The sequence below is a fragment of the Athene noctua genome, chromosome 3 (assembly GCF_965140245.1).
Source record: "Athene noctua chromosome 3, bAthNoc1.hap1.1, whole genome shotgun sequence".
NCBI lineage: Eukaryota > Metazoa > Chordata > Aves > Strigiformes > Strigidae > Athene > Athene noctua.
Genome location: NC_134039.1, coordinates 71,047,619 through 71,063,685, shown reverse-complemented (window position 1 = coordinate 71,063,685; position 16,067 = coordinate 71,047,619). Strand labels below are relative to the sequence as shown.

Genomic DNA, 16,067 nt, shown 5'->3' with positions numbered 1-16,067 from the left:
ACTCTTAATATGACAAACGTCCCATTTTTATAAAAGGGGAGAAAACTTTCAGTTCTGTGTACAGGTATATGAATGAACTTGGAGCAGAAGAGGATTATGTCCTCTTTGGCAGAGAGGAGTAAAGAACAAATTCGTGTTTTTCAGCCACCCTTGGAGATTCTGCACTAAGCTGGTGGTGAGAATTACAAGTTGAAGTGCTGTCATACCTGGTATATTGTACAAAAGCAATCTAATCTATTTACGTAAGTTCCCTGCCAGTGCACTAGGATTAAATCTGAGTTATTGTGGTACAGAAAACATTAGTTTAATTGCTGTTCCAGTACAGTTTGGCTTTTCCTGAAACATGCTAATTAAAACCTTAAACGCTTCTGTACCAGTCACCTCATTTACAATGATTGGAAGGTATAAAGCATTATGCTTGGAAGGTATTAAAGCGTGATGCAAACATTGCAATCAAGATATTAAAGTCTCTAAACCTGGCTAGCGCTAGACTTTTTCAAATTTATGTAAAATATAGCTGTGTTTTAGGAGCTTGCCAATATGGGTATGCTTCCAAGAATGGGTACTAAGGATTAAACTATTCATGCAGATGCTTTCATTCTTGAGCACTGTTGGTGGGTTTTCCCTTTTCTTACAGCAGGTAGTTGCAGCAGCCAGGGGGAACTCTTTTGTAATTTGAAGTAAGAAAATGCACATGAACTGTCAGTCAAGAAACTTGGGAGGCTATGACCTCTCTGGACAAGCTCTGTAGTTTGTTGTATTACTGAAAATGTCCCCTGCCCCCCCCCCCCCCCCCCCCCCCCCCTTTGCTGCTCAGTTAATGCGGGTTAAAATTCTGTATTTTAAACTACTGATTCCTGGTGTCATATCCTGGCCACTGCTGGACCCTGAGGAGTGACTTGGGTTGATGGTTATGTCCCTGGGCTTGACATGCTGTGTCCTCGTTGATCCTCATCATCTGTGTTTGAGAACTGCTCCTCTCTAAGTTAATTACAAGCTTGGAAATGAGACCAGCATTTTTTTTTAGATATTCCTAGAGAAGAATCATCTGTGTATGATGCTGTGAAAGTAAAAAAGGAGAGTGTTGGCCAGTTACATTTCTTTGTGATGCTGAAGATGTGCTGTGCTGCAGATGGAGAGGACAGATCCACATCTGCTTGGTTAAGAAGTGACTTAGACCTTTTCTGTGGCTCTATAGTGACAGTGGCGCTGGTTCTCAGTGCACAGAAGAAAATCCCAGGGCTCACAGGATGAGGGGGTTTGGGGAGGGAGTGCAGACAACTTTCAGGTTGGGAGGTGCTGTTAAGAAAAGCCTAAATGCACAGGGCTTGAAAAACACATTAGTGGGGAGATGTGGTTTATCAGATCCGGAGCTGTATGTGGCTTGGAGCAGCAATGCTGAACTCTGATAGTAGGTTAGAGGCAATCTGTCATCGTCAGAAATCTTCCTTTAACCCCTCTGTCTCTGACTCCACACTCAACTGTGGCATTTTGTTGGCTTCCTAGGCACCGCCAAGCTTTGTGCATGGTCATTGCTAATAGTGATTGCCAACATTTTAAGAGGGCTCCTGTGTCAAATCCTGTTAAAGCTAGAGAGGCAGAAGAAAAAGCAGAAATCTGTGGAAGTCTTCAAGGGTCAAAAGCAAGAAAGGGCATCTGTACAGTACACTGTAGTTAATCCATCCTGAGTCCCGGTACTAGTCTACAGAGGGAGCAGAAAGGAGGAACCTTTACCCAGTTAACACTGGCATTAATGCAAGATAATTTTTTGTTAACTTGTGAGTTGAGTCAGTTATGGTAACTTCAGGCAGAGGTACTTTTTGAATTCAGAGGCAGGCAGTTGACGTGCAGGAAATATGTAGACCTTATTTCTTACCTTTTTAGCCCATTAACACCTCTTGACAGAACGAGGTATGTTGGTGTGGGGAAAAAAACTTCTGGGACCAAAGGACCATCTGTTTAAATGTCTCCTACATTGCTATCTTGGACATGCTGAGTTTTCTGAATGCTTCTAAATTGTATTTATTAATACATTACGGTGCCACTAATTTTAGAAATTGGATGCTTTATTTTCTACCAAACTCATATCACTGTGTATCTTACTGCTCTGGTTAAACCATTTTATTATTACATGATAATTACATGATCTTGCTCCTAGTATTTTTAGCAACCAGCCTTATGTTTTAACTTAGTGCATTTTTTTCCCTTTTTTCTCTGACTTTGAAGGTCATTGTAGATATACACGTTTGGAAACTTTCAGAATGAGTCCTGTTAACTTGTATCACTCTCCCCAGTGCTATGCACCTCTTTTTCCTTCTTTCTAAGAGGCACAGTTAAGGCATCCTGGGTTTTAATTAATGACTTAACATCTCTGAAGAAGCAAAAGTGGAGCTGGTTCTCTGGATGAATTTCTGAAATGTAGCTCTTCTCAGGGTGAAATATCTTGAGTATCTTCAATGAGGTTGAAAACTTCAGTATACTTAAGATATTTGCTAGTCCCTTTCTTCTTCCTCTCCTCCCTCACCTCAGTCTCTGTGCTCGTGTCCCTGCCACAGCACGTGAGTCTGGGGGCTGGTTGGGCAGGAGCCAGCATCTGTCTAAGCACCGGGCTGATGAGCAGAGCCTGGGCACGTTCCTGATAATTAGAGCATCTTGCTCTTCGACCTGTATGTGATTTTATTTATTTATTAAGCAGTGTCACTGTTTCTTTAGACAGCTCCATATTAACTCCTGTGTGCTGGGAGCAGAGATTTTCACATTGTACCAGATGTGGCTATACAATATAGAAAGCCATGCTTTACTGCCTGGGCAGCAATCTGTATTTTAATAATGCTTTCCTTGTGCCTGCCTGTATTGTAAGGGTGTTGCTGTTCAACTTCAACCACACCATCCTTCTTGGGCCTCTCCAAGTGTTTGGCAAGTGATAACATTAAATCTCGCAGTGTGAACAAATACGACCCAGCTCTATAGATAAGAAATGGACACAGAGGTTAATTGCCATCCCATGCTCATCTGAAAGCAGCTGTTACTCTTCAGCAGTGACTGGAGTTGGTGCAAGTGGCATGTCTTACTGTACCTCTCTGGCCAAAGGCAGTGTGAACAGGAAATGTGGAGCATGGGGAGGGGGATGCTGTGAGGACTTGCCCTGGGGTCTGTCTGTCTCTGCTATGACATGGCTTGTGCCGGCTCCAAAATGGGAAGCAGCACAAGGCTGCTGTTAAGCTAACGGTTTCTGCTCCTCATCAGGGCCAGCAGTGTTGGCAGAGTGCTGTGTGGGTGTGCGTTGCTTTTGGGACTGGAAATAGCATCTCTGCTTGGCACTGTATTGAGCAAGCCCAGGTGAGGAGTTGGTGCCAGGTAAATGCTGTGCTATAAATGCTTACAGAGTGCTGATTTGTCTGAGGCTTCAAGTCAGCATCTGTTCAGCTCAAGTAAGAAAACAGATGTTTAATAGGTATCTCCACATTATTTTATCTTAAAAGTGCAAATCATTCCCAGCAGGGAAAGCACTTTGTTGTTAGTGAGCTCTCTGTACATCTTTCCTGAAACACAGAAAATGTCTTTTAGTTAACTCTCTTGTAGATTAGTTGAGTTTATATATGTATATAATTTAAGCTGTCATGGTTAAATGTATGCAAGCTGACTTTTGAAAGCAATACAGTTCCTGTGTTTTCAGGGCACAAACAAGGGGTGAGGGAATGGTTAGGATAGGGGAATAAATCCCTTTTTGTCTTGAGATTGTTTCTTAGATGTTGGCTTCTGTGGGGACTGCACACAGTGCCTGAACAGGAGATGGCCTCACCCACTCCTTACCCTGCTCTCTGAAAATGCCCACTTTATGAGAGAAAGACAGCATCACCTGCCTTCTGCTGTGTGGGCTTGGGGCTCTGCTGTGCTCACTTTGTGGAGGTGGTGGTTGTCACTGCTCCTCCTAACTCATCAAATTGCTCTTTAATTCCTGCATTCTGCAGTATTTCCAGTGCTGAGTTCTTTTGAGGAGTGCTGGTGAATCTGTCAAGACACAACATTCTCCTGACTCCCTCCTCTCCTGGCTTGTCAGGATGAGCTTCTGGGCACAAACAAGATCCTTCAGCAGTAACTGGGCTGTGCTGGAGGTGGGAGAGAGGGGGACCCCTTCTTTGCAGAGAGTCCATGGTCTTCAGAATTACACATTCCATAAATAGGTATTAAAATAGACAATATGTGTTTTCTCACATAGCTCAGTAGAATAATACAGAAAAGTATTACTTTTGCTAGGTTCACAATTTTATATGTAAAGTATGTTGCATTGACCATTCATTTAATGCAAAGAGGAGTTGGATAGTGTAAATATTCCTCTTAAATCAGCAGAAGAAAGGCTAAATGGTGATGCAGCAAAACTGGGGAGGGAGAGAGGGAAGAATACCTTTGTTTTCTCTAGCTCCCTGAGGTCTGTAGAAGTGCATTCTGTAAACTCACATGGGAGAGATATGTGCATTTGATTAGCTTTCACTCATTTATTTTGGTAATTTAATGCTGAATAAGAGGCATGCAGAGTTGTTGATACTTGCATGTTTCTCATGTGGCTGTTTCTTTACTGCTGCAGAAATAAGTTGATTTATTTAAATTACCAAAAAAAAGTCTGCCTCTGAGCTGTCATTGTGTTCTGGCTTGCTTATAGGCTGGTCCAGGGACCATCATCATGGCTTCAGGAGTCCAAGATTTCAACAGAACGGAATCTGACAGACTGAATGAGATTAAAGGTCACCTGGAAATAGCCTTACTGGAAAAACACTTTTTACGTAAGTATAAAATTAATGCTCTGTGAAAAGGAATGGCTTAAGTCTGCTGAAACTTTTCTAAATTGCAAAAGTTGGCATCAGAATTTTGAGGTGTGCTGATGTGTGGATAGCATGTGGGCTGACACCTCCCTAGGAGGAAGTAAAAAGCATTCCCAGGGTTTCTGGGTCACTTGGTTGTTTTTTCCCCTCGTTGCATTGCTCACAGCATTGCACTATATGACAAAAGCTGCTTAGCTGATGACCTGATGTTGACACCTGCAGGTTATTTTAGAATTAACTCAACCTTAATGTGGTTGCAGTAGGTGTTGTTTGTCTAGTAGTAATTGTAAAGAGATTTCTGAAGGGGTGACCAATGCATTTCCTTGTCAGCTGTTTCAGCAAGTAATACATCTTAAAACACATGCCTCTTAAAAGTATATAAATTGCTGGTAAGTGGTGTAAGAAATACAGGTAAGAGAATCTGTAGATTTCAAGTGTTATTTGTTTGGGTTTATATGAGTATCTATATAAGACAAAATTGTCATTCATGGCTAGAGGCACCCATAAAGACTTTTGGGATTTTATCTCAGCAGATCTGAACTGCTGACTCGTAAGACAGGATAGTTAAAACCAGAAAAATTGAAGACAAGCATTCCTTTAACTTGATAGAAGTAGAGATCTCTGTAATAAATCAACGAGAATTCTTGCTCAGTTGCTTCCCCAAATGGTAATTTTAATGGATTATTTTTGAATTTAAGAGGGTTGTTTTTATGTGTTCAAAGCTTGTCGGATATTTTCAAAAGGGTAAAAACAAGGCAATAGATTGTATTCAGTTTCTAGTTTACAATCTAACTACAAAACTTGTGTTTTATCTTCATATTCTCAAGGATTTGGAATTAGTTTTCTGTTAAGCGTTTGGCAATATTTCATTGCTATTTTGTCTCCCATGTGTATGAGGGGGAGGTCTGATAAAGGATACTGGGCAAGAATTTATAGTGAGCTGCTATCAGCTTCCACTGATACCTGGAAGATATATCACTGGAATAGGAGGGGAAGAACTGAAAGCTCTGTTTGACTTGCCTTGTTGTTTTCATTGGTTTATTTGAATTCTTATTTAACTGTGCAGTACAGAGTTATCATGTACTCTTATCGTTCCCAATGACATATTGCTTAAGCTTCTGTTATTAAATTGTTTTTTAAACTAGATGGGATATTTGTGATTTCCTGATGTAATCTGATGTGTGACAGAAACAGTAGGACTTCCCAGAACTGTTTTCTGGTTTGAACTAGGACATGCTTTTTGCTATAAAAACATGATACGGTGCCCAGATGCCTCTATGGCTAGTGAATTCATGCTCAGTCCTTAGTATGTGGTTACAGTAACCATGTGGGACACACATTTTTGTGAATATTTTTACTGTTCAGGTTCATGCTACAGTTTAAAAACCTTCTGATCAACCGTTTTACCACTTCCAGCTGAATCTTTTTCCTTTGCAGAGACCTTTGCAGCAAACTCCAAGGTAAAGGTTAATAAAGCCCATCCTTTCACATAAACTTTGAGCATATGGTTGGAGGTTCAGGCCAACAGGGCAGTTCAGCTGGGTGGCATGAGTCAGCCCTGGGTGGCTCCAACCCTTACTACTAGGTCAAGGGCTCTTTACCAAAGCCTGAGGTTTGCTTTAGCTTTATTTATAGTGTTGTTCTGACAAGTTGGTTACAACTCTGTACAGCAAAACAAGAGAAAGAATAATAAACTGGTAGAGAAATAAACTTATCCCTTACCCACACCCCCTCAAAATTTTCTGCAGAAATACGTAACTGTATCAGTTGGAGTGAAGTAGGAGCTCACTTTTTGGATACGGTTCCGCTACTTTTTCATTTTATTTTTCTCTTTGAGTTAATGTTTTGGGTGTTTTTGTACTAGAAATGCTTCATTCTTTTTTTTTCTTCCCAGAAGTGAACTGATAGAAGAAATGTGTAGTTTGTTTACTTCAATTTGCCCTTGGAAGAAAGCTTGATTTTTATTTATTTTTTTTAAATCCTATTGGTGCAATAGATGTTTTTAAGAAGGCTGGTCACTCAGCTGTATTTGCATACTGTTTTTAATTATGAAATTCCTTAACAACACCTTGCTATAATTGTATTTTTACATAAATCATTTCCCAATTCCTCTTACTCCATTTCTTCCAGCTAGGTGTGTAGAAATCAAAGTGACTGCTGATATTTGGGGGAAATATTTAGAGTTCCATGGATTTGTTTTTTGTGTGTTGAGTTTCTAATCATTATCAGTCTAGTCCTGATTTTATTTTTGCCTCTTCTATACCTCTTATTTGTATTGGTGTGTTATTAGCCAGGAGGTTTAAGGAGAGATTTCCTCCCAGCTATACACTATGTATAATGAACACAGCTACAAGTCAGTGTGGATCTGTAGTTGAAGGTGCCTGGCTAGAGGAAGAGCGAACTGCTAGTCTTCTCTAAACTACTTTCAGTCATTAGTAGTCACAAGTTTAAGGTGCAGTTTGACTGAGTAGTGTTTCCAGTGAAACACATCCCAAACCTTACTGTAGCCTCTACAAGCTGCAGTGGAAATCTGGAGCAAGTAGTTACTGGAGACAAACTGTAAAGGGAAAATATCTTCCTCTTAGCGAAGAGATAATCTAAACATCCAGAGAAACGAAGATGGAGAAGAATTGCTTAGCATGTTGTGTAACTGTAAATGCAGATAGTAAGTGACTGGGAATGTGAGGGGTTTAAGCTGCAAACTGACAGGAGGATGAGGCATGCGGAGGAAAGGATCTTGAATAATGATGTCTTAAGAAAGGGAAGGATCATCTTACTCTTCCAGCCCAGTTGCTTTTCCTGTCTTCAGGAATAGTCTTAATCTCTGTAATCTAATGGCTCCTTCTGAGTTGTAGGACAGAAGTGCTAAAAAGGGGCGTGTTGGGTCTGGCGAGACAGCGGTTATCAGGGTATCAGGGTGAGTTCGTGCAGAACAAGGCTTGAACACCTGCTGAAGAGAAAGTGCAGACAGATTAGTTTGCTGGATCTCTGAATGCACATGGATGGACAAAGCTTTGTCTTGGAGCTGTCACCATCAGAATCAACCATTTCTAAAGGATGTTGTGTATTAATATAACTTGTTTTTAATGGACACTGCCTTGGTGCTGGCTAAGTAGTCAGGTAGGGAAGGTAACTACTGAACTGGGGCAGCTAGGTTTATATGCTAAGGTTAGTAGTGGTTTTAGTGTTTCCATTTCAAAATCCAGTTGTATCTAAACAAGAAATAAAAACTTGCTTGTTGCTCTTGCATTTGAAAGACAGAACAATAGGAAATACCTTTTTGTGTTTGCACCTTCCCATTACTGTTTGTGCCTGGTCATGGAAGGCAGTTTTGCTGACAGCAGCACTCTGTTCCCTGTGTTACAAGGTGCTTTGTAGGCATGCAATGCATCCTATGGTTTACAAGAAGTATTAGCTAATTCTGATTCAAGGATATTCAAGCCTTTTGCAGTGCTAATTTTAGCAGCTCAGGGAGGAGGAGGTGGTGGTTGCAGTGGCTAAGAGTAAACAAACCAGGTGACTTAGAGAAGAAGGTTAGTCATAAACTGGTAAATTGAAGAAATGTCACATGAGGATGAAAAGCTTTAGGAGGAAATAAAGTTATCTCCCCCAAGGGTTTTGCATTCTACTCTGTACAGCAGACTGTGGCATGAGTCTCTAGGTACTTACAAAATGCTGGTTGCGGTTATGATTTTTACACCAACATTATAAAAGAAGCCGGGATTATGCTTCTTTCCCACTGAAATTTCTGCTTCCCCACCCTTTTCATTCTCATATGCCTTTTTAAACCTTGTATGTGACTACCTTCACAGTGTTTTCTCTGGCTTCTGTTTTTTGGTATAAATGACCCAGATTCTTTGTAAGAAAAGTGACCTAGCAGGATATAGACTTCATGAAAGTGGAGCTCTAGAAAAACATATGTGGTCCTCGGGTAGATCTGGGGTGATAAACCTTAGAGGTGAAGTGTGTGGTAGTGGTTGTAACCAACAAAAAGACCTGTACTCTGAGGTCCTGTTTCGTACAGAAATTCTAATACTTCCTTAAACAGCTGCAGTAATTTTAGGCAAAAAATTGACTATGAAGCTGAGTCAGAGTCCAATTACCAATTGTGTCAGAACACCCTTAGTGTAATTTCTCCTGGGTCAAACATCTGCTGCAGTAGCAGAGCTAGAGAATAGCAGAAGAATAGTTTTATTGCATTGATTTTGCTTTCTTCTTACTGACCTAGCAGCCTATAGTCATCTTTGGTTCAGAAATCTTGAAGCAGAATGGAGTTGATTTAAGTAGTAGGTGAAGACCCTGGTAAAGAGAGTAAGTATCTGTTCTGTATATCTGAGTTACCCAGATACTGGCTGTGGGCCATAGTAGCCATTCCTTGCTAGATGGTCAACCATGGCCAAGGGATCCTGATGCTGCAGCAGGGGCTCCTAAATAAGGCGTGCTGACACTAGTGAGCACCAAGGCTGCTGTGGTAGTGGAATTTACCCTGGGCTTCTCCTACCCTTTACTCCTTCTCATAAGCCCTCCTTTCTTTCAGCTTAAAATCCTGGACTCCCAGATGCTAACAGGGTATTCATGGGAGATCTGCACGCATCCCTTAAGCTTGTGGCGTTCCTCTGATGAGGACTGTGGTTTGCATATGGTGACTGGTGGGGAATCTTCTTGAATGTTTTCCCTGGGCACCCAGAGAAGCCACGGTAAAAAGACATGAGTCTAGCTTCTCTGTCTGTTCACTAGATTTTGCTTGCTTTTGTACTAAAAGATTTTTAAAGTTTTTCTAGGTCTGACTTCTGACTGGGGGGCTTCTCAAAAATGACAGAAAGTTTCTTAAGAGGTGTAGGAAAGGTTTTACTTACACCCAGAGATGCTTACATGATGCACCATGTATATTGAGTTCACATCTACCCTTCTTGGACAAAACACTCTCCAAAACTCTGGAAAAAACCCTTCATTTTCCTGGAAACACTGTTGAGAGAGGCAGTTGTGAGCAGGTTAGAGTACTTGCCTGATGTTTAAGAGGCCTTAGTACAGATGAAAGGAGGATTCAGACCTCCATTTTTCATCTACAAAAACTCTTCTCTGACTGACGGAGGGTGTGCTGTGCACTTGCTCACTCTCAACTTGGCTTCCAAGAGCACAAGGTTCCAACGTGACTCCATCCCAGTGCAGCAGCAAGCTGGAGTCTTGGGCTGGTCCTTGTTCCAGGCCCAGCTTGTGCAATCTGCCCTCATCATTGGATGAGACGTGTGAATGGTGATGGCATGAAGATGCCAGAATGCTGGAGGGCCCAACCCAGGAGGATCATGTGCTGTCACACCACCTTTTCATGAGGCTGGTTAACCAAACTGCAGCACAGCCTTGACAGAGATGTGTGGTTTTAGCTCCTCCACCAACTCAAACAGATGCTGCCTACACAGTGCGTTATGTAGGTGGGGTGTGCTCTTGCTTCTGCCTTTTCTTGGGTGCCCAACTTCACTTCATGAATTGTGGAGTCGGTGTGAAAGCTCACGCAGGGCAGCAGTAAGCACTGCTGTGCCTGTCCCTTTTGTATAACTGGGCTGGAGATTCCGGGAGCCCCATGTGGAACCTACCCTTCCCTGCTCAGTTTAGTAACATAAAAGCCTTGGAAGAGTCTGCTGCTATTCCTGAACCAGACATTGAAATGTTTATAGCCTGTTTCACTTCTGCCAAAAACAGTGAGTGAAAACAGTTCCTGCAATAATAGCAAAATTTTTGCAGTTCCCTTCATTTTAGATGGATACTGCAACTCTTCTGGCATTTTTAGTCTCTGAAATTTCTGAAAACTCATAGATCAGCAGTACTTTTAATGACTTTTTAAGCTGGCAAAAGTGTATCTAGCAGTAGAAAACTTCCCACTTGGTATTTTGAGAAGGGGATTTATCTTAGTAAACTATTGATTTTTAAGGCAGTTCAGATATTTTCAGGAAGCTTTATTTAAAATCCTTCCATAATGAAGGAGAAATCATCCTGTGTCTGTTGTAATACAGTAAAACTCCACTGAAGTCACTATATGTAAATATAAAGTTACTAATTGGTTGCTAGCATAACTGTTTTGTACATACCATAGTAATTACATCTTAATTATTTCTAACCTCACCCATTTGAATTGAGAGGAGACTAGACCAGTTTGCACACAGGGAGAGATCTTGTCAAATATTTTGTGCTTTTTAAATCAGTCTCCTTCATCACATGAAATAGAAGAACACTTCACATGAAATTCTGCTATTGTGGTGAGGAAGATAGTACCACGGGAATGTTAATTGAACTGCAAAGCAAGGTGATAGTTCAGACTTAACTCTGATCCAGAAGCAGTGAATGTTGGCTTATTTCTTATCAATGTAGAGAGAGCCTATGCTGCTCCCCTCCTTGTAGGCATATGCAAAGAGACTAAAACATTGGTCCTCAAAAGCTGTGGTTTTACTGTAAGTAAGGGAGCAGGAGCTCTGCCTTTGGAAGAGCAGAGAGGCACAGCAGGATGATGGAAACAAAAAAAGAAAAAAGAGGGATTGTTTAACTGCCAAACCTGTGTTAGGGGTTTTTAAGGCAAATTGGCATGACTGTTTCCAAATGTGACATGGCACTTCTTAATTTTGATGTGTGCAGGTAAACCAGACTGAGTTGGAGAAAGTTTATAGTGAAAATGTGGGGTTTGTATTTTAACTGTTTCATTTCTCCACTCTACCAAAACGCCTATGTAAAACAGGGTAGGGAGGAGGAAGGGATATGCACTCAATAAATGTAGCTCATCTTTGATGTTTCTGTCTGCTTTTTGGCTTTTTATGACATCAATATTGCTATTAGAAAATCATTTTTTCCCTTGTTTTATGTATGAAAGACTCATTCAAAGAAGCAAGAGGCCTGACCACAGGGAAAATTATTCAATTGCCAAAGTAAGATGTTCTCAAATGCAAAAAGTCCTGAATAATTCTTCCTTCAGTTTTCCTTCTTTGCTGACTTGATTTTGTTTGGTTTTTCTTTCCCTTATCTGATTAGCATTTGGATGGCTTACTTTTTGTCCCCATTCATAGAATGGTTGGGTTAAAAAAATCTTCATATGTTTTTAGCATTATTTTCTTCTACACAGTGTAGCTGAGCAGACTGAAACTGAAGATAATGAAGCAGAAAGATCAGCTGAAGATAATGTAGTTCAGGGTGAGTCTTTTGGAACAATAGGAAAAGAAGTTTTGGAGGAAGGAGGAATGAGAGTTCATTGAGGATTAGTTGTGTAGCTGAATGTGTGGACAATGCATTTTGATCCCTGTGCAGTAGTAGATCAGGTGGTGGTTTGGTTTGGGGTTTTTTCCCACTTATTCTTGATTTTACTTTTTCCATACAGGGATTTTTTTGCTCACCTGGGAATCTTCACCACTGAATAAATAAGTTGTTGAATGATACAAAAAATATGACAGAAGTTCACTCCTGTTGTGGGGAATAGTTGTGTCCAGGACTTCCGCATCCGCAGGGAATGTCACTACAACACTAACCACTAAAGGTTATGAAGGAGATGGCTCTGTTCCTTCTGAGTAGTCAGTACTTTCACTGGCACCTTCAACTGTGCTCTTAGAAAAAGGAAACTGTAAGTGCAATGTGTTGGGAACAGTTTTAGTGTAATGCTCTCTGTGATGCGGTAACACTGGCTGCTGTTACACTCCTTAGCACCGTGCAGCATGCCTGGCAGAGGGAAGTCCCTGCACTGCAGGTAGGTGGTGGTTCAGAGTGTACTGCCACTAGTTCCTCTTGTACAGGTGGAATAGTACCTCTTCCTGACCATCACCAAATGGGATACTGAGCTCAGTAACTCTTTCACTTCACTTGATGTAGCTGCTAAATGTTTGTATACGACACTTAGGCTCTTCAGTGTTGCTTCACAAAATACCTGTGGCAAGATAAAAAGAAAAAAAAAAATTTTCGTCTTTGTGCCTGAGTTGTCATAAAGAACCACTTCTGAGTTAGACAAAGTCTGAGAGCTTCTGCCTTCAGTGTAACAGGACCTCCCCTTAATCTGCTTTTTTAAAAAAAACTAAATGGTGTAGTATGAAGTCCACATAAAACACAGTTACCAAAACAAATTCTGAGGAATCACTTGGCAAAAAAGGGATCAGGGATGCTGAAACCCGTCATTATGCCTTGCCAAGTTCACTTGTGGCTTTTCTGAATTAAAGGGAATAGAAAAATTAAAATCTAGAGTAGGAACATAGGCTGGCTTTAGTCTGTTGGTGTAAAATGATTGCTGGACATAAAGTCAAAATAATGTGGATTCCTACCTTTCCTGCAAAGAATGTGAGGACAGTGTTCTAAAAAACCAGCATGAAGAACTCTTGCTTAACGTGCGGTCAGTTTACATTGTTGTACCAAATCATCTTGGTAGTAGTATCTGGTATTATAGTAGGAAGGAATTTCTAAAACTGACCAGATAATGCCACATTTGGGCTGCATCTCCCACCCTCTTCCTGCTGTTGCTGCTGTCTGTCAGCTGAGATGTCTCTCCAGACCAGTCGTTGTCCAGCTCTGGAAGGTCTATGAGAACAATAAAGCTGATACCAGTTTTGGAAGCAACCACCTAACCACACAAGACAAAGGAAGGGTTAGACAGTCAACCTGGAGTTTGGGGCTTGAGAAAAGAGGTCTTTAGGTTCTTCCCAAGCATCCGGCATGCAAAGAAATAGATGTCTTGCAATGTCTGGGATCAAAGGCTAATGTTTTATCTGAAGTCTTCTGGGCAGGTTTGTGATAAGTCTTTGGCACCTTCTCTGGTTCTCAGGTCACTGGTGGAAAGGACATAAGTCCTGGGGAAGATAACAAAGAGTACACAATTAAGTTGTATCCAATTATAGCTGTGAATTGTGAACTTGTCTCCAGAGGAGTGTATGAATTACAAAATAACTGTAAACAGAAAAAAACAGGTTAGGGATTTCTATTGTGGGTACTTCCCCCATCACCGCTTGTTGCTCGGACAGTGTTCTTTGTCGGAAGGGGTGGAGCCGTTCCATGCCTTTCACAGCACTGCTGTTTGCTGCTGGTGTTTTAACATAAAGACTAAAAGCTCTTTAGTGTCTATGATGATGAAAATAGACATGTTTTCAGACTCCTAACATCTTGTTAATGATGTCATATAGTTGGTTTAGTTGGGACAAAGTTAAATATTAGCTTTCTGTAGGAGTTGTGAGTCTGGCAAGGGTAGAAGCTGCCTGCACTGGAGAAAACTCCCGATGTCTGGCTCCCCCAGTGCGGCTGGCGAGATCCAGTTTGACGGTGTATGGTTGGGATTTAGTTCATTTAGTACCAAGTAAACAACATACTTGAACTCTGGTAATATTCAAAAGTAGCGACATAATTAACATAGATGTAGAAGGGGGATTTCTGTCTTGTTAAGTACTGGTTTTCTCATGTAAATATGATAGGGTGCATGTACACTTTTTTGCATTTCCAGTTTTTAACTTTACTTAGATTCAACACTAAATTGATTTTGTAGCTAGAAACTGTGGTCTGTAGTCTCTAGCTACAGGTTGGTTGTTTTTGTTTTTTTTTTTGTCACTTTGTCCCAGGGAGGGATTTTGCAGCATACCTGCAGGCCTACAAAGAAATGCTATTATGTAAAACAACTACTAGGAGACTCCCTAATCTACCTCCAATCTCTGCATTAAAGGAAACAACCACTTTACTGTACATGCAGTATTGAGTTAGAAATCTAACCTGCTGCCATGCCTTCCCAGCCTGATGTATCATCCTTCTTCTCTAAATATTACTCACTGTACAGTTTTGCCTGAACTATTTATTCAGTATTTAAGAGCTTTTTACCAAAACATTTCTTACAAGCTTGTGTATTCTGAGGAGCAAACAGATTATTCAGTTGGTGTAGTGGCTGATGACATATGGTGATCCAATGAAATCCTGGGTAGCTTGTCTTTTAACAATTACATGGTATCAACTAAACTTTTTGCATTGTCTTTAAATTTCAATGATCAAATCCTTAGAGTGTGGGTGCATCAGTTGTATTACACCTAATAGAGGATAAAATGCTTGTTAAATTTGAAATGGATACAGGTTTTTGATAAATTTATGAGATGCATCAGTGGTGGTGGTCTTTCCTACAGTGTCAACTCTCCTACAGTTTACAGTGCAGTAGTATGCAAGTTAATGTAGTTCAAACACTAGTGTTGCCTTTTCTCACATTTTTCTCTGATTTGTAAAAGTGCGGTATTATCCAGATACTGTCCTGCTTTTCTACACAAGTTGACTTTGTCAGAGAGATTTTTAAAGCATTTTTTCAGGGTTACATCTGCTGTCATGACCTAAAGGGTTACCCAGCCTGCGGGTATATAGATATTGTGACTTTAGGTTGGTAGGATTCTGTAACATACAAGAACACGGAGGTTTTTTACTCTAAATTTCTCTACTTTATTACACATTTCCATGAATACTACAAAAATCACCACTAGCAACTATAGCTGTGATTGATAAAGTGAATATATATATATGAATGAAAACATATATATGCATATATGTGTGTATATATATAAAAAGGTGTTATAAATTATTGGCAGCAATCAATAGAATGGCAGTAACCAAGTAGGTGTGTACTGTTACAGGTTGCTATAACTATCACTAGTGAAGTGAGCAGCAGAAATACTTAAGACAGATTGCTTATATGCACATATATATGTTTGTTCACAATAATACCAGTATCAAGCTTATTAGATCTCAGAAAGCGACAAGTCATCCCAGAAGGGAACCCAACTGTCCCAGAAGTGGGAGGACAAACCAAACCCTCCCTGGCAAGGGTACATGATCTCTTAGAAAGTTTCTATGGAGAGTTCAACCTATTTAGAAAAGTACGTGTAGCACAGGAAGCTCTCAGAGAGAGAAGCTTCATTTTGGATAAAAATTAAGTCATTTTTGTATCATAGGGAAATAAGGAGATGTAGGACACCACCACTTCAGCAGCCAATAGATGCTGTTAATTTCTATTTTTCACACAGAATAGCAATAGATGTTGATGTTTTCTGTTGTCTCAGGCCAATTTTTATTTTTCCAGACAGTTTTTCTGTTCTTGCAGATAGAACAGTCAGCGGCAGTTACCAGTTCTTACTTTCTCAGGATGTTTTCCCCTTTTTCCCCAACTGTTTTTCACCTTTTCAGATGATAAGTTGCTGTTACTGTTCCTTGGTTTTGTGCCTATCAGTGGTATCTCAGGATGTCTCTGGTTTCTAAGTATCAAGCTGTGAG

General features: G+C 40.5%; 1 protein-coding gene across 2 annotated transcripts in view; it reads left to right on the top strand.

Annotated features, from left to right (window-relative positions):
• GRAMD4 (GRAM domain containing 4) overlaps positions 1 to 16,067 on the top strand; it is an 81,038-nt gene that overhangs the window by 31,385 nt on the left and 33,586 nt on the right. For both annotated transcript variants that reach the window (XM_074903265.1, XM_074903264.1), the window contains exon 3: positions 4,661 to 4,781. In XM_074903265.1, the coding sequence (XP_074759366.1) occupies positions 4,661 to 4,781 (121 nt within the window). The remainder of the gene's footprint in view (positions 1 to 4,660; positions 4,782 to 16,067) is intronic.